The sequence below is a fragment of the Geotrypetes seraphini genome, chromosome 2 (genome assembly GCF_902459505.1).
Source record: "Geotrypetes seraphini chromosome 2, aGeoSer1.1, whole genome shotgun sequence".
Classification (NCBI taxonomy): Eukaryota; Metazoa; Chordata; class Amphibia; order Gymnophiona; family Dermophiidae; genus Geotrypetes; species Geotrypetes seraphini.
The window spans coordinates 333,297,353-333,316,791 of NC_047085.1; the positions used below are offsets into that span (position 1 = coordinate 333,297,353).

The window sequence follows — 19,439 nt, forward strand, 5'->3', positions numbered from 1 at the left end:
TTAAAAAATATTATTTATTAAAGTATTTCAAAATACAACGCTTCAAAATCATACATCATAGCAGCCATGTATATCACTATAACAGCGTTTTCCTTCCTTCCAAATTATCCCCCAGCCATTCACTATTATAATAACTAGCATAAAATAAAAAATAATAGATAACGCTCCTCATCAGAATCATATTCTTTCCTATTATAATTATCCAAATCATTAAAACCCGACCACCCTCCTCATCTAAGTCCAGGAGGTGACAAAGGCACTATAAATAAATAAAAAGGACAAATCCAAAACAATCAAGGAACAATACTTCTAGTTAAAAGTAGCATCGATTCAGAAGAGAGATCGGTTTTCAAATTTTGTTTAATGGAAAAGACAGTTACTCAGTTGCATCTGTTCTGCATCAGTAAACACAAACATTTTCCCCTTGATATGTAACAGTACATTTTAGGGGATAATTCTATAAAGAAGGTACCACGATTTAGGCACCAGAAATGTATATAAATGACCTGAATACTGGTGTATGCACATATGTGCGTAAATGCCAAAATTCCATTTACAGCTATTCGATATAATGGTACCTAAATGCGATGGTGCGTAGTCTTGTAAGTGGGAATAAACCCAGGTGGAGTGTGAGTGGCATACAAAAAAGTAGGGGTGGACCAAAAGGCATATACAGTATGTTGAAAACAAAGGAGAGTCACCAAAGATGTGTTAAAAAAAAAGTAGCCAATGTTTATTAACATAAAAACAAGACTGCAAGGGATCTATGTGGATTTTTGGGTGCCATTTACAGAATATGGCTCTATGTTGGTTGCTTGATATTCTTGGCTTAAGAAGGCAGTACCTCCTATTTCAAAAAAAGGGCTTACTATTTACAAAAGACTAAGCCACACAGATCTTTACCTCAACTGTTCATCTCTTTTGACCCTAACAGAATAGGAGTGCCTATAACTAAACAAAACTATTTCCACATGGTTAGGGGCCTGCATTTCTTTTTGCTATGTTCAGGCTGGGCTGCAGCTTGAGGGACGTTTTACAGCACACACAAGGTCCGAGCTATGACAGCATCGGTGGCTTTTTTTGTGTTTCACTCCCATTGAAGATATTTGAAAAGTAGCTACTTGGTCCTCAAGTCACACATTTACATCTAACTACTGTCTAGAGACCTATTCCAGACGAGATGGTTGCTTCGGCCAAACAGTATTACAGAATTTATTTTCTTCTTGATGGCCAACTCTTCCTCCATCCCATTGCAGTAAGCAATGGCAGAGCAAAGTGGAAGGGAACTGGCATCTTCCCTCCCTTCCCTGGTGACCCGACCGCCGGAAACAACTTTGGGGCCTTTGGCTTTGCTCCCAAGGACTGCTCAGCTGTTCTTCAGCCCTTTTAAAAAGAGCCATTGAGGAAGCTACAGCCCTTTCTTCAGCCAGCAGAGCAAAGAGGAAGGGAACCGCCATCTTCCCTCCCTGCCCACCTGACTGCCGGAAACAACTACAGGGCCTTTGGCTCCGTTCCAAGCACTGCTCAGCAGTTTTTCAGCTCTTTTAAAAGGGTTTTTACTTCTAATGATGTTTTACTGTGCCTCTGGAACCATCTAACTGAACTATTCTATAATTTGTTATCTAGGAGTTCTAGTCTAGTCCCTGTGGCTTCTGCTAATTTTCGTCATGAAGCTCCCATTGTGGTCCCTTGTTCTCTTACTCTGCTCATTTATCAATACTACTCATTGTACAAAATCTCTTTCTCCCCATGGCTTTACTAGTGTTTGTGAGACCTGCCCTGGTCTTAGAATCCCTGTACTGGTTACGCACCAGAAACTGTTCTTCTAAAAAAAAAATAAAACAAACATTGGGAGTGTCACTTTTACTCTTGATAACACTCACCTAGAGCTTGTATCATCTTTAAAAATACTTGGTGTCATTATCGATAATAAACTTTCTTACCATGAACATATAAATAACATCGTAAAATCATGCTTTTTTAGACTACGTTTGATTCGGTCAATTTCTAAGTTCCTAGAGCTAAAATCTTTAAATATTCTAATCCACTCTTTAATCATTGCCAAACTCGACTATTGTAACTCATTACTAATAAATATTACACAAAAGAAAAAGAAACGCTTACAAATCATCCAAAACACTGCCGTTAAACTTATTCATAATGGTAAAAAATATAACCACGTTACTCCTTTCTTGATCAAATCACACTGGCTCCCTATCAACCACCGCATCACTTTTTTAAAATTTTATTGTTAACATTTAAAACCCTTGACACTAACGAACCTCAATTTATTAGTAAAGTACTTATTCCGTATAGCACATTGCACTCCCTTCAGTCAACTAGCCAAAAACTCTTAGTAGTTCCTTCCTTGAAAATTATTGGAACCCCTCGACAAGATATGTTTTCGGTAATAGCTCCACAACTTTGGAATACTTTACTTCTACAATTAAGAGAGGAAAACAATCTGAGCCATTTTAAAAGGAATTTAAAAAGCATCTTATTTAAAGATGCCTTCAATCTATAAATTATGTTCATTAAATTTTTTACTCCATCTCCTAAATTTTTACCCTCCTCCTCCTGTTTTGTTGGGTTTTTTTTTTAATTGTAGTTCTACCGGTTTTTTTGGGGGGGGAGGTTTTGGGGGGGGTTACCTTATGTTCCTGTATGTCTGTCAGTTATAATTACTGTTTAAACATTTTTTAAACACAACCGTTGTTTAAACTTTTTAAACATTATGTCAAACTATATGTTATCATATATAATAAAACGCTAGCCGCGCATGCGCACTCAGACCTGTGTGATCTGTAATCCCTGATCCGTAGGTCCATGGCCAGAGTGCGTATGCAGCGGCTAGACAAAGCGGGAGAAACAGACTCGAGCGCTGTGGCCGACTCACGATTGGAGGATGCGCCGCAGCAAAGTGCTGCACAGGTACTGGAGGGAGAGAGACATATCGCTTCTGCACCGGTACAAACATCCCTCCAGCGTTGGCAGTCGCTGCACGTTAAACAAGCTGCTTCGCGACTTTCTCCTGCAGTTGAGTCCATCTGCCGCGTCACTGATGACGTCATCAATGACACGACAGAGAGACTCAACCGCAGAAGAAAGCCGAAGCAGCCTGTTTAGCGTGCTGCAGCTGCCAACGCTGGAGGGAGGTTTGATATTAAAGTCATCTTGCTGGGAGGGTCGCAGAGTCAGCGGGGATTGGGCTGGGAGGGGAGAGAAGCGTCTGCCTCGGGTGCTTCAGGCAGCAGCAGCGTTTACAATTTGCTGCTGTTGCTGGCTTCAGGCTTTCCTCTCTGGCCGGTCCTGCCTACTTCCTGTTTTCATGAAGACAGGACCGGCCAGAGAGAAAGACCTGAAGCCAGCAACAGCAATGAATTGTGAATGCTGTTGCTGCTGCCCAATGAAGTAGTTAAATGAGGAAAGGGAGCAGAGGGGGAGAGAATGGCTTGGAGGGAAGGAGGAAGGTATGCCAGACCAAGGCAAAAGGAAGGAGGAGATGGAGAGAGGCCATATGGGACAGAGAGAGAGAGGGCGGACACTGGATGGAAAGAGAAGAGAGGGCAGTGAATGGAAGGGGCAACATAGAGGGTGAACAGTATTCTAGCACCCGTTAATGTAACGGGCTTAATGACTAGTTTTTTATATATTGTAACTCGCTTAGTAAAACTTAAATTAAGCGATCTATCAAATTAAAATAAACTTGAAACTTAATTACGCATCCTAAAGCCTGTACCTACAACTAACCTGCCCAGTCTTGCCTCTGACTCTCTCACTCCAGTCCCAATGTTAGATCGGCATGCAACAAGACTCAAGTATTAAATGATTTACTAGGGGATCTCGATCCTGGATTCCTGTGCATTACTGAATCCTGGATTACAAAAGATGATTTATTTACACAAAACGAGCTCTGCTCCCAAGATTACCAAGGTCTTTTCTCTTCCAGGAACTGACAGAAAGGAGGCGGCCTGGCACTCCTCTTTAAATCATTCTTTGATGTTCAGCTTCTCGAAAAGGGTAGTGATACATCATTAGAATATATGCTAGCTACTGTCAGTGATGAGCTCTGTCATCCATTGGGTATTTTGTTATTATACCATCCTCCAATTCCCTGGAACAAATCCTCAGAACTTGTTTTTTGAGATCATAACAAGCGCTTTCCTAAAATTTCAAAGATTACTGATTATTGGTGCTATCAATCTCCATCTAGATGACAACACTAGCAAGGACGTGACTGAAATCAGCAGTTGTCTCACCTCCTTGGGTTTTCCCTCTCTTAAGACCTTTCCAACCCATGAAAAGGGGCACTCTCTTGATATCATTAGCTTTCTCGACCTTACTGACTACAATACCTTAGTTGAAGATGTTCGTTGGGAACAAGTCCCCTGGTCCGACCACTTTTTAGGTGTCTTCTGCCTTCCTATCTTCATTGTCTCACCTTGGGGTTCAATCACGTGCCTCAAAATATATTACCTTCCGCAAGAAAATTGCAAGTGAACAGTTCTGGACCCAATTTCTTAATCAGTTCACATTCTGAACAAGCCTGAAGCCTCAGAAGTCAACTGGCATAATTGGGTAAACCTGTCTGAGACTACTTATTGCTCTCTTGCTCCTCTATCTACTAAGACATTTTCTTACTCCCGTAAGGCCTCTCTGGTGTCTTATAGAGAACTGAAGCAGAAATGCCGAGTACTGGAGCGCAAATGGAAAAATCTAAATCTCCCGCGGATAGACAGTCTTGGAGGGTCAATATTAGGTTCTATAATACAGAATTTAAAAAAGGAGGAAAAATTTTTACAGTGATAAAATTATCAGATCCAATAATCAAAGCAGTACTCTGTTCAATATCTGGCGCACTTTAACTTCTAATAATGATTCATCTATACATCCTTCCTCTCCAGCAGCGAACGAGCTACCAAAATTTTTTTAATGAAAAGGTTGCTGCTTTAAGAAACTCTCTTCCTTCATTAGTCTCTTACAATTCTCTGGTGACCAGTGACACTAATCTTATCCCAGTAGACTAGAACCTGGACAGTCTTTGAGTATGTATATGAGGCTCAGGTTTCAAAACTGTGCCACAAACTAAGATCCTGTAAATGTGCCTTGGATCCGTTTCCTTCATACCTATATGAGAAAATTCCCATTCAGGCTATTTCATCTCTTCCAGACTTATAAATTCTGCCTTACTATCAGGTCTATTTACTGCAGAGATGGGCCACATTGCTCTGACCCCACTACTGAAAAAAAACTGATCTAGACCCATCCTCACCGTCCAGTTATCGACTCATAGCGAATATTCCTCTCCTGACCAAAATATTGGTCTATCATATCTGCTCAGCTGTCATCACACTTAGAGAGATTCTCCATTCTTCTACCTTGCCAATATGGTTTCAGTACAGAATCTCTATTGGTCTCACTAATTTCAAAGGTTCAGCAACCACATTCACATAACAAGTTTGCAGTTCTATTACAATTTGATCTATCTGCGGCCTTTGATGTCGTTCACCACAATATCTTGATCTACCAACTTTCTGAGATAGCCATTGATTCTACAGTCTTAGACTGGTTCTCGAAATTTCTACAATCTCGCTCATATACTGTTAATATGAATAGCACCATGTCATCTTCTTGGAAGCCTCTATGCGAAGTCCCACAGGGATCACCTTTATCCCCTATCCTCTTCAACATCAATATGTCTAGTTTAAAACTTTTCCATCTATCTCCCTTTGAAACATTATACACATATGCAGATTCTTGATCCTTCTTGAGATAGATTCAAATCTCACAAACCTCGCTGAAAATATAATAGCATGCATAATGAAACTTCAATCTTGGGCCCTTACTGTGCAAATGAAGCTGAATGAGTCCAAAACCAAACTACTGTGGCTTGGCCCTAAACTAGATCAACTACCTTCGTCCATTTCATTGCCATCTGAATCTTCACTGCAGATTGAATTCTCAAGTAAAGTTCTGGGTGTCATTATAGACTCAACATTTTCATTCAATGACCATCTTAATTCTCTGGTTTAAAAAATGCTTCTTTAGTCTTCATATGCTGAGGAAAGTGAGATCCTGCTTCCACCAACAACATTTTGCAGTCCTCGTGCAATCAATCATTCTTTCGAGGTTGGATTATTGTAATTCGACCTATCTAAGTCTAACCAAGAAAAGACTTCTACAGATCCAGAATACTGCAGCTAGGTTGATCTTTGCAAAAAGCAAATATGATCATGTTTCCCCGCTTTTGTTAAAACTTCACTGGCTCCCAGTAATTTCTAGGGTTTATTTTAAATGTGCCTGCCTAACATTTAAGATCTTGCATGGCACTCTTCCCCCTTTAATTCCTCTATCCTGGAACTCTGTGAGACCTGATATTACCAGATCCATCCAAAAGCTTAAATTATTTTTCCCTTCGTTAAAAGGCATTATCTATATCTGAAAATTAGGGAAATCTCTCTACTTTAAAATTACTGAGCTTTGGAATAACTTTCCTGTCTAGCTGCGTAATTTGGGCTCTTTCCAATTATTTCAAAAACATCTGAAAACGTGGCTATTTTCAAAAATGAAATTTCCACTGCTCTCTATATAACCACTAATTCTTATTATATTTTCCTTTCTTAAACTCTTGTAAACCGTTTCGAGCTCTATCCTTATAGAGAAGATGTGGTATATAAGCTTAAAGTTTAGTCTAATATACTGCCTGCTTGTCCTAGGATAAAGCACAGTTACTTACTGTAACAGGTGTTATCTGGGGACAGCAGGATATTCTCACATCCCTCCCACCAGAACCCTGAGCCAACGTCAGGCATTAAGGCACTCAAGCATGCACAATGCAGGCAGTCTCAAAGCTTCACTGAATCTTGAAGTAACAGTATACTTTAACATTGTCCGTACCAGGCTCCATGGATGATGTCACCCACATGTGAGAATATCTACCTGCTGTCCTTGGATAACACCTGTTACGGTAAGTGTGCTGTATGGACATAGCACCATGAATCAACTAAAGGTTTAAGAGTGGGTAAAAAGGTTTAAAGTAGGAAGAACAGATGTAACCGATGAAGGTTGTTCTGGTCGCCCATCAACATCATGCACACGAGCACATTGACAGGGCAGATGTCTTGATTAGAGAAATCTTAGATTTATATACTGGATCATCCCTAAAGATATAGGGCTCGACTCGGTTTACAATAAAAATATGTTTACAAAGATATGCTAATTTTAAGATAGATCATTTAGGAATTACATTCTAAAAAAACATTGAAACATTATAGTTTTTAAAATTTTACAGAAAACCTGAAAGGATATACATGATTGATCTGAACAGGAAGGCCATTCCCATAGGAAGGAAAAATATCGAGCAATTTTGCTGGTTGATTGAGAACCTTTGACCGAAGGAAAAGATAACTTAGGTATATGAATAGTTCTATAACCCAAAATGTTTGAAGAGTTTAAGGTTAAGGGTATCAGAAAGTCAAACAATACAAGCACATTTAAACTGAACTCTGTAACAAAATGGGAGCCAGGGTAAGTTCTTAAACAATGGAGTAATGTGCTCAAATTTTGACTTTCTAAAAATTAGTCATGCTGCAGTGTTCTGTATTAATTGTAACTTTTTCTGATTCCCTTTACTTAAACCAACATAGATAGAATTGCAATAGTCCAGTTGAGCTAAAATAACTGATTGGACCAATATTGCGAAATGGTGTTGGTAAAATAAAAGGACACTTTTCAATGTGCGTAAACTTAAAAAAACAAAAACATTTCTTAATCAGATTATTTACCTGATGATGGAAAGAAAGAGAAGAATCCAAAATGATTCCCAATACTCTAGAACAGTGGTTCCCAACCCTGTCCTGGATGACCACCAGCCAGTAGGGTTTTTGGGAGAGCCCTAATGAATATGCATGAAAGAGATTTGCATATAAATCGAGATTACAGGCATTCAAATCTGCCCCATGCGTATTCATTAGGGCTGTCTAGAAAATCTAAATGGCTGGTGGCCATCCAGGACAGGGTTGGGAACCACTGCTCTAGAAGAGAACTCTATTGGTAAAAATTCACCAGTATTAAGTGTAACTGCTTGGAATGTTTGCAAATTCAGGACCAAACCAAAGCTATTTTTGTTTTTGTTGTATTTAATTTCATTTGGACTTGAAGTGACCAATTGTGTAGTTTGGAAATACAGGAATTAATATTAGTAGAAAAATTGCTCAAATTCCGATATACTTCCTGTAAAATAAAAATATCGGCAACGATCTTAATGGAAATTTGAATCTCTGCTTTGAATCTGCATTTGCCATAATTCATAATGACTTGGAATACAGGAAAGTCTGTGCACGATGGGTTCCCAAACAGCTTACTAATCTGCACAAGCAGCAGCAGCATGTGGAGGTTACAACCCAGTTCCTGAGATGGTATGAAGAAGATCTGAGTATTCTGGAGAGAATTGTCACTGGCGATGAGACATGGGTGCATCACTGCGACCCGGAGAGCAAAAGACAGAGCATGATAAAATAAAGGAAGCGGTGTTCACTTGGCTTCAGGAGCAGTCGAAAAACTTCTCTAGAGGAATGCAGAAGCTAGTTCAACGATGTCGTCTTGCATGGAAAAATTATATATTCAATTGCTCACATTTACTTCTATTAAAGCCAGTAAATATATTTTGCCTTTACCATTTGATTTACCCTCGTATAATCCAATACTTGCATAAGAGACAAATATGTCAATCATTAACCAGCTTAGCAGATTCGGCTTTTTTATGTAAGGCTTTAAGCAAGGAGGCAGTAAGGACTTGATTATGTTTCTGTCTCATGTGCTCTTAGAGCCGGATGCTCTAAAATTGCCATTAAAATCCTATAGGTCTCTGTGGTGCTGGTTAATTGTTTGATTTGAAAACCGTGATGATCAATTTCACATGCAAATGAGTTTTGCAGAGGTCCACAGCAATCCCATCTGATCAGTCATAGAAGAAAGCTATTGACACGTGCGCACAATAGCTACATCATAGGGACGCATGAGTGCCAATCATAGGTGTGCCTTTTTGTAGTTCACCACTGATGCACATCATTAGAAGGGAGGGATGGAGAACTAAACAAACCATGCAAATGTGAAAACACAAGATGTATATGCTTTTTTTCTATACTGCTCCAGTAGGACACATGCAGTTGGTATATGCTTCTAATGAATGTGCATGAACACATATTATATGTTATCCCAGGACAAGCAGGCAGCATATTCTCACATGTGGGTGACGTCATCCACGGAGCCCCGACGCGGACAGCTTTTCAAGCAAACTTGATTGAAGATTTCAAGTTTGCTAGTGCTGCACCACGCATGTGTGTGCCTTCCTGATCCACTAGAGGGCGCATACCCTCCACATGGTCCTCAGTTCTTAGTTTTCCGCTGAGCCAGAAAGACCTTGTCTCTCTTCTCTGCGTTCTTCTAAGTGCCTTTCTGGCACCGCGACTTCTTTATTTTGTTAGGGAGTCGCTGTGCGTTTGTTAATTGATCGTGCATTTTCTTTGTTTCAAAAAAAAAAAAAAAAGGACTTTTTATTGTGTTTTTCCACCGGCAGGCCCTTCTTGGGCCTCAGCCATGCGGCTAGGCCTCATTTGGCTGCAGCTGTATTTTCTTCTTCCCTGGCCTCTCTCTGGGCTCACCTCGTGTGAGCAGAATGGCCGGGACCCTCTTTCCTTCGTTGGAATCGGACTGTGTAGCTTCGATCCCCGGTAAGTTTTTCTTTCTTTCTTTCTTCTAGGTAACGCCACCGGCTGAGTCTCAGGCATTCCAGGCATCGAGTGCGATCGTGCCCGCCTCTACGAGACTTTCGATGTGTGCCTCCTTTCATGGGAATACTCTTCACGAGGTTGCCCTTATGGAGCGTACTGCTGCACCTTTCTTACCAGTTTCATTAGTACGGTGCCGACTTCTGAACCTCGACAGACTTCGGTGTGCCTCGACGTCGACTGGGGCTTCGTGCCTCGACGTCGACTGAGGCTGCGTACGTCGACGGAGGCTTCGTGCCTCGACGGAGGCTTCGTGCCTCGACGTCGACGGAGGCTTCGTGCCTCGACGTCGACGGAGGCTTCGTGCCTCGACGTCGACGGAGGCTTCGTGCCTCGACGTCGACGGAGGCTTCGTGCCTCGACGTCGACGGAGGCTTCGTGCCTCGACGTCGACGGAGGCTTCGTGCCTCGACGTCGACGGAGGCTTTGTGCCTCGACGTCGACTGAGGCTTTGTGTCTCGACGTCGACTGAGGCTATGTGCCGCGACGTCGACTGAGGCTTTGGGCCTGGACGTCGACGGAGGCTTTATGCCTCGACGTCGTCTGAGGTTTTGTGCCTCGACGTCGACTGAGTCTTTCTGCCTCGACGTCGACTGAGGCTTTGTGCCTCGACGTCGTCTGAGGCTTTGTGGAGGTTTTGTGCCTCGACGTCGACTGAGGCTTGGTGCCTCGACGTCGACTGAGGCTTGGTGCCTCGACGTCGACTGAGGCTTGGTGCCTCGACGTCGACTGAGGCTTGGTGCCTCGACGTCGACGGAGGCTTGGTGCCTCGACGTCGACTGAGGCTTGGTGCCTCGACGTCGACTGAGGCTTGGTGCCTCGACGTCGACTGGGCTGTGTGCCTCGACGTCGACTGAGGCTTTGTGTCTCGACGTCGACTGAGGCTTTGTGCCTCGACGTCGACTGAGGCTTTGTGCCTCGACGTCGACTGAGGCTTTGTGCCTCGACGTCTACTGAGGCTTTGTGCCTCGACGTCGACTGAGGCTTTGTGCCTCGACGTCGACTGAGGCTTTGTGCCTCGACGTCGTCTGAGGCTTTGTGCCTTGGCGGCGTCAGAGGCTTGTGCGCCTCGACGTCGCCTGATACTTGTGCCTCGACATCGTCTGGGGCTTTGTGCCTTGACGTCGACTGAGGCTTTGTGCCTCGCCGTCGTCTGCGGTTTTCTGCCTCGACCTCAACTGGGGCTTGGTGTCTCGGCATCGATGGATGCTTTGTACCTTCGACGTCGGCTGAGCCGGGTGCTCCGCGTCGCCTGATGCTTGTGCTTCGACGTCGACTGAGGCTGGGGGCCTCATCGTCGGCTGGAGCTCTGTGCCTCGGCGTCGACCGAGGCTTCGTGCCTCGCCGTTGACTGGTGCTTTGTGACTTGGCGTCGCTTGGGGCTTTGTGCCCTTTGGTTGACTGTGGCCTTGTGCCTCGGAGTCGACTGGGGCTTGGTGCCGCAGCGTCGTTATGGGCTTTATGCCTCGGCATCGGCTGAGGCTTTGGGCCTCGGCGTCGACTGCGGGTTTGCGCCCCGGTTTCGACGGGGGCTTCGTGCCTCGACTTCGTCTGTGGCTCTGTGCCTCGGCGTCTCCGGCTCCTAATTGGTTGTGGTGCGGAGTTTGGTTTCCTGGAGGAGACTCTCTCCCTGCTCCGGCTCTATTGCTCCCGCCATGCGTCATCTCGCTTGGCGCAGAGTGTGGCTGTGGATCCGACCCTCCAGGATCGTCTCACCACCTTTCCTTGCGTGGGTACTGAGTTGCTTGAGGCCTCTCTTGCGGAAGCCACTAACCACCTTTCAGACGCGACCGGTCCTTCGCCTATCGGGACGCCTTCAGCTGAACCCCTTCTGCCTGGACCCCTTCTCCGGAGGGGCCCTCCGGATACCTTTCTTGTGTTATCTCGGCCTCCTTCGCAGCAGTCGCAATAGCTGCAGCAGCTCCGGGTTGTGGTCCAGCCGCCGGCTTCGGCGACTCCTGGCCGTCTTTTTGACTATTCTCGCATAGCCTCCGGGCTGCTCTCTTCTGGGGATTCCTCCCCTTCGGGAGGGGTGTCACCGTGTCTACGCACTGGAAGTATAGCCTCGCCTCTGTCGGTTGGGCGTTCCCACCGGCTACGTCTGGTCCTGGCCCTTCGGGACCTGCACTAGTTTCTAATCTGGGAGTGTTTCAGTCTCTGTCCGCCCCAGTCTCGGGAGTCCGTCAGGGCGGACCTGGACCCAGTTTGTCTGCGCTCCTTCTTGTCTCGACCTCAGGGAGAGGGCCTTGTCTGTTTATACCGGACTATGGCCCCTCTGTCCTCGGTCCGCCTCCGGTCTTTTCTGCCACTGCCTCGGCAGGCCGCCTGTCTGCGCCTGAGTCAGCTGGTGACTCAGCTGTTTTCGACCTCGGCCGAGCTGATGCTGCTGCTTTGGGATCTTGGGTCTCCACGGTTCATGTCCCGATGTTCGCCTGGTTTCCTCTTCGTGTTCCCCACTGCACCCGAGCATCTCAGTGATGGCAGGATGGGATCCCGCTTCCCAGCGCTTTTGTGGTGCGCTGGTTTCGTTGGTGGGCCACCTCTTCGTATCCCTGCATCATAAGGTTCTGCCGATGGACTCCTCGGCATCGGCTTTGGGGCGCAACAATACGGCCTTCTGACTGGGATTCTTTGGTCGGGTGCGGACCGTCGCAGCCGCATCAATCTGCTGAAGCTCCGGGCCATTTACAATGCCGTGAAGGATTTTCATTATTGGTTGCTGGATTGCGGGGTCCTGGTGAGTCCCGTCATCCCGGGGGCGATGTATTCTGTGACCAGGCCATAGTGTACAAGGTTCCCTGTTACTTTGCAGGGGAGCCCTTCGTCTTTGGCAGGGGGCGTTACACCGCTACTTCTTTCTTTGGGCGGTGTATTTCCGGGGCGTGCAGCATTGTCTGGTGGCCACGTTGCGTCACCCTTTTTAGCCGCATGAATGGTCGCTCCATTTTCAGACTCTGCGGCATGTGGTTGCTTGGTGGGGAATCCCACAGGTAGTTCTGTTCGCTTTGCCCCTCACTCACTAGTTGCCTCGATCTTGCTCGAGGATGTTCTCCGGGTTCGCACCGAGGTGGCTGCTCTCCTTCTCAATTGGATGGGCAGGTTCCTCTATGTGTTCCCTTCCTTTACTCTGATTCGCAGGTCTTTGATACTCCTCCTGTCGGTCTGCGCCACCATGATCTTGATGGCTCCTCTGTGGCCCTGGCAGCTGGGGTTCTCCCTGCTCCTCCAGCATGTCAGGGAGCCTCTGTTCCTACCTCTGCTCCCTTCTCTGCTGTCTCAGAGTTGAGGTTTCTATTGCATTCCAATCTGCAGTCTCTACACTTATCAGCTTAGTTCCTCGCAACGTGCCTCCCTCCTTCTGTTTCAAGTTGGTGGGGGTGTTTTCGAGGCCTCTCGAAGGATCTCCACTCGGCAATGCTATTCCCAGAAATGGTCCTGATTTGCTGCGTGGTGTGCTGAGCACCGCATGGATCCGCTCTCTGCCTCCTTGCCTTCAGTGCTGGTTTATCTGTTTCACTTGTCTCGGTCTGGTCTCGAATCGACATCTATTCGAGCCCACCTCTGTGCTTTTGCTGCCTGTCATCGGCCGCTTGATGGGACGCTGCTCTCCGTCCATCCGACGGTTTCCCGCTTTATGAAGGATCTCTTCAATGTACATCCTCCGCTCAAAGCCCCTCCGGTGGTTTGGGATCTTTGTGTGGTCCTGACTCAATTGGTGATACCTCTATTGATTTCATTGCTAGAGCTCTTTGAATTACTTCACCTGGCAGGTGGTATTCCTGGTTGCTCTCACGTCTGCTCGCGAGTCAGTGAGCTGCAAGCTCGGGTTGCGGACCCGTCTTTTCCTGTATTTTTCATACACGGTGGTCCTGAGTACTCAACCCCAGTTCTTGCCCAAGGTGGTTTCGGACTTTCCTCTTACTCATTTCATTGTTCTTCTGGTCTCTTTCCTGCAGCCCCACTCGCCTCTGGGCGAGGTGGCGCTTTACACACTTGACTGTAAGAGGGCGTTGGCTTTTTATCTTCAACGCACTCAGTCTCCTCAGACAGTTCCTCAATTGTTTTTGTCCCTCGACCCTAATCGGTTGGGACGCCCAATTTCCAAGCGCAACTTGTCCCTGGTTGGCTGCTTGTATTTCCTTTTGCTACGCTCAGGCTGGTCTCGCGCTGCATGGTCGAGTTGCGGGACATATGTCCGAGCGATGGCGGCTTCTGTAGCTTTCCTCGGGTCGACGCCTATCGAGGAGATTTGCAAGGCTGCCCCTTGGTCTTCGGTTCATACTTTCACCTCCCACTACTGCCTGGATACTCTGTCCAGGAGCGATGGCCGGTTGGGCCAGTCGGTTTTGAGTACTCTGTTTTCTTGAATTGCCAACTTCCCTCCGTCCCTTTTTTGGTTAGCTTGGAGGTCACCCACATGTGAGAATATGCTGCCTGCTTGTCCTGGGATAAAGCACAGTTACTTACCGTAACAGGTGTTATCCAGGGACAGCAGGCAGATATTCTCACAACCCGCCCGCCTCCCCGAGGTTGGCTTCTTTGCTAGCTATCTGAACTGAGGACCATGTGGAGGGTATGCACCCTCTAGTGGATCAGGAAGGCACACACATGCGTGGTGCAGCACTAGCAAACTTGAAATCTTCAATCAAGTTTGCTTGAAAAGCTGTCCGCGTCGGGGCTCCGTGGATGACGTCACCCACATGTGAGAATATCTGCCTGCTGTCCCTGGATAACACCTGTTACGGTAAGTAACTGTGCTGTTCCCAATCCTGTAAAAAGTATTTTTATGAATTTCAGAATGCAATCAGCGGCCCAGACCTGCTGGTCTACGCTTCTAACACGTGTGTTTCAGTGCTACCGGCACCTCCTGATCTGTCGATAAATTTGGATTGTTAAAGGCTGGCGCTTCCTTTGTGTGCATCATTTGGGCATCAATTGTAGTGCTCATTTTAATATTGATGTGCTCGTAATCCATTTACATACGATTATCGGAGACTGCTTCAAACCAAGGAAAAACCTGTGATTTGCCATTTTGGGCATCGTTAGCTGAAATATTCCAATGCTAAACTGAATAAAACTGGGAATATGGTAAAACTAGAGGTCATAAATTAAGGTTACGGGATGGTAAACTTAAGAGTAATGTTAGAAAAAAATTTTTCACAGAGAGGTTGGTGGATGCCTGAAATGCCCTCCCGAGAGAGATGGTGTAGAGCAAAACTGTGACAGAATTCAAGAAGGCGTTGGACAAACAGAGGATCTCTAATTAGAAAGTGAAAAGTATAATTTGAAAAAAAAAACTAGGGCCGTAACAGAGCAGTCATGCATGATCAGTGTACCATATATGACTACATGGTTGGGATGGGCTGGGGAGGGCTTTAATGGGACCTATAATAATTTGGAATAGTTTAGAAAGGCTGGAGTGAACTTGGACAGCAACTCCACTAGTTGGAACCATACAGTACAATCTCAGTTATCTGGCACCCACGAGGATTGGTGGATACCAGATAACTGTTTTTCTGGTTAATTAAGAGTGTTGGAAACCTTGTCTAACACACTCTCAGTTCCCTGCCCCCCTCATGCCCCAAAGCACCAGCGTGGTAGTGGTCCTGAGCTATAAAGCCATATTCCCTCCCTCCGTCAAGCCCCAATGTGGCAGAAACAGGTGGTGGTCCTGAGCTGCGAACTCCCTCGCTTCCCTCCCTTCTTCTCTCCCTTCCTTACCAGGGCTGGCTGCGAGCAGCCTGTTTTGAGGCTGTCTCCTGCTGACCAGTTGCGCTCAGGTAAGGAAGGGAGGGAAGGAGGAGAAATAGTGTTCGTGGATCAGGACCACCGCCTGCTTCTGCCACTTCAGGGCTTGAGGGAGGAGAGCTTTACGGCTCAGAACCACTGCTGCGCTGGTGCTTCGGGGCAGGAGGGAGGGGGTTCATAGCTGCTTGGGGACGCTGCTGCTGGTACTTCAGGGGACTTTTTTTCCCCACTGGCGAATTTGGGTTTTTTTGCCAGTTGTGTGAGTCCCAGTTAACCAAGACTCTATATGGTTGAGACGGGAACCACAATAATTTGGGATGGTTTAGAAAGGCTGGAGTAAGCTTGGGCAGCAACTCCAGTAGTTGGAACCATATATGACAGCGCTGAGCAGACTTCTATGGCAGGAAATAAATATATATATAAAAAAGACTTGGGCAGACTGGATGGACCACTTTTATCTGCCGTCATTTACTATGTTAACCACATGGTGAGTTTTGAGCATATGAGCCTTAGTCCTTGAGTAGTTCTGCATTAGTGACATGTTTTTCCATCTTAGTTTAGCTCATAACAATCAGGTTCTTATCAAATGGTTTGAACACTTTCCCTTAAGAACACAAATGTTAGTTTGCCCCTGTCAGTACCTTTTATAAGACTTAATTGTGTTTTGTTTAAACTACTGGTTCTCAAATTAGGACCCTCAAGCGATCAGATTTATAGGATATTCAGAATGAATGTTTGAGAAAGGTTTGCTTGCTTCTTATTACATGCAAATTTATCTCTTATGTATTCATTTTTCTCCTATATACCGTATTTTTCACTTCATAAGATGCACTTTTTTCCCTAAAAAAGTCAGTGGAAATAAGGGTGCATCTTATAGAGAAAATACCCAACACCCCCTCCCTCGCTGTTACCTTATTTTAATTCTGGCGCCCTCCCTTGCTGGATGCGGCTGCCTCTCTTGCAGATAGTGGCACACAAGGCTGTCTGTTCCCTGCGAGAACTGATGGCTGACACGGCTGCCGCCTTCTCTCTAGCAACAGAGCGGCGCACAAGACTGCCTGCTTGGCCCCACGCCGCCAAATTAAAAATAAGGAGGGAGAGGCTGGGGCCTGCCTGTCGGCCTGGGGGAGGGGAGGCCTGCCTGCCAGTCACTAGGTCTGCTTGCCCTGTCCCGGCCTACCATTAGGCCACTAGAGGGGGGACAGGGTGCAGAGCTTGGAAGGAGTGTAGGGTTGGGTGTAGAGCCTGGCAGGTGGAATTTGGTTCAGAATTTATTTTTTTTTTATAAATTTTTTTTTCTTGTTTTCCTCCTCTAAATCTACAGTGCATCTTATGGTCAGGTGATTCTATTTTTTAATATTCTTTATTCATTTTTAAAACTTACAATAAGTGCAACAGCATATAACATCAATTTATATTTAAATATATCACTTAATAAGATATTAGGTGCATCTTATGTAGTGAAAAATATGGTAGTATATTCCAATTTAGATATTTAAAAAAAATTCAGTTGTCTGGGGATTCCCCAGAACTGGGTATTCGGATCACTAGCTTAAACAAATTTTGTAACAGTGGAAAATTTGAACTCATCTCTTTCATGAATGTAGAGAGGGAAGGAGAATCACATAAGAAGAGGAGACAGGTCCCCATACATTGTCACTCCTGATTGGTCTTTCTCTGTGAAAAGACAGCTGGTAACCCAGAGGTTCAGTAATTGCTAATTTAGTGCAAAAGGAACTGACCATCTTGTTATGGTGCAATTGATACAAATTTAAAAAAAATCATATTCTCAGTTGGGGTCATCTTGGTTTTTTAAGTTTTTCAGTTTTAAAATAGATCTGTTTTGTTGGGTATTTTGTTTGTGTTTTGTTATTATTAATATCTTAATAGGCTTCATTTAGTATTGCCCTGCCAAGAGGTGCAAGATAATATAATGACCTTGAATTTGCAAATATATCTAGTCTATAGGTTTGGTAATTTTGATATTTTCTCTCTTTCTCTTTGTTCTCTGCTGTTTAAAGCACCCTTACCTCATGAATTTGTCTGCTAGTGATGCTGAAACAAGGAAAGGTCTACGGTGACAAGGGTCAAGATGCACCAAGCAGCAGGTGACAGTGGAATTGTGCGGAGTAGCAGTCTGGGCTCTTCCATGTCCATACATGGTGCCTATTCCGTCAGTCAAGCAGAACTGATGGCCAGGATCGAATCCTATGAGGGAAGAGAAAAGAAAGACATCTCTGATGTCAGAAGGACTTTCTGTTTGTTTGTCACCTTTGATCTCTTGTTTGTAACCTTGTTATGGATCATAGAATTGAATGTGAGTCATCTTTCTAAATATAGTTTTGTTTGTTTGGGGGGGGGGGGGGGGGGCTTGCTTTCTGTGACACTGAATGGACAGTACAGGTCTGCCCTCATTTACTGTCATTGGTTCTGCAGTTATATCTTGCAACTGAGCTACATCAGCATGTGCTAGATCAGGGGTCTCAAAGTCCCTCCTTGAGGGCCGCAATCCAGTTGAGTTTTCAGGATTTCCCCAATGAATATGCATGAGATCTATGTGCATGCACTGCTTTCAATGCATATTCATTGGGGAAATCCTGAAAACCCGTCTGGATTGCGGCCCTCAAGGAGGGACTTTGAGATCCCTGTGCTAGATATGGCCTCCAAAGCTAATTACCATGATGCTTTATGTCAAAAGGCAGAAACATGATATGGAAAGGTTTTGCAATGATTGTTCTGCCATTGGCTTGTATCAGACACCACTGTTTAGCGTCAGTTTTAATACCGGTACTGAAATTGTGTTCTGGTTGGATATTTTGGTTATAAAGTCCCTAGTAAAATATTATTTCTCTATCCATGTACTACAGTTCAGAATCAATCCTGTATTGACAATAGTAGTTCCTATAGTTAATTATAGCTTCAATCTAGCAATATCACCTATTGGAAAACATTTTCTTATAATGTATATAGAAAAGAGTGAATGCTTTATTTCCTGGGTTTTGAAAATCTTTGTGTTAGAGAAGTTTAAACAACTGAATTGTGTTCATTAGTGCAGTTTGGTGCATCATCCATTATTTCCTTCTGCTAATGCAGAAACAGGAGCATATTGTCAACCTAAGGCAGTGTTCAGATGTGTATAGGCAGTTGAAGCAGCACGCAGAAACCTCAGTCGAACACTGAAAGACACTTTAATTAGGTCACTGGTCACAGTCTCAAGCAAATGTATGTGAAAAAAAGAACCCCCCCCCAAAAAAAAAACAAACAAACAAACTCTGAATGGATCCCACATAGAAGCCCAAACAGAAAGTAGCAGTTTTAATAACTGACTAAAAGTAAAAGGGTTTTTGCTCTTAACTTTGTCCTTAAATTTGAAGATATCTACTCCTTTCCATTATGGGCTTCAACATACCACAGTAAAAAATACCGTGGTGGAACAATTTTTTTTTAACTTGTGATGCTCAGCAACAATAGCATGTAAATTATATGCATGCTATTTGTGTGGCGCATCGCTGGTAAAAGGGGGAGGTATTGTGCCTGGCACTTGCTTGGAGCATTCGCTAGCACAGCTCCTCCTCCTGCCTGCCTGAACTGCCAACAAAAGCAACAAAAAATGACACCTCTGCTCTCCCTGCCTGCCAGTTCAACTGATCAGGGGAATCCCCAACACCCTTCCTAACCTTATTCGGAAGATTGGCAGGAAGGATGCCCACTCCCTCCTGCCTCTGGGCCCGCCTCTTCAAAATGATGGCCCTGCACCTCCAGGTGCATCCTGGGATGCATTGGGAGGGGCCTGAGACTCTGATTGGCTTATATGTCTAAGGCACCTTCTGCGCTGGAGCCGGCAGGGGAAGCCCAAATGCTTAACGCAGCTCCACTGGCAGGATAAGCCCTGATCAGCTGGGG

At 45.0% G+C, this 19,439-nt stretch overlaps 1 protein-coding gene across 13 annotated transcripts in view; it reads left to right on the top strand.

The window, feature by feature from the left end:
* STARD3NL (STARD3 N-terminal like) overlaps positions 1-19,439 on the top strand; it is a 119,237-nt gene that overhangs the window by 44,504 nt on the left and 55,294 nt on the right. For 12 of the 13 annotated variants that reach the window (XR_004538041.1, XR_004538038.1, XR_004538039.1 and 9 more), the window contains one exon: positions 17,558-17,853. Coding sequence is in view for 7 of the 13 variants with exons in the window: in XM_033930234.1 (XP_033786125.1) it covers positions 17,629-17,853 (225 nt within the window). In the remaining 6 variants the exon portion in view is untranslated. Of the gene's footprint in view, positions 1-7,291; positions 7,413-17,557; positions 17,854-19,439 lie in introns of all 13 variants that reach the window. The other variant, XM_033930236.1, reaches the window with a different exon arrangement.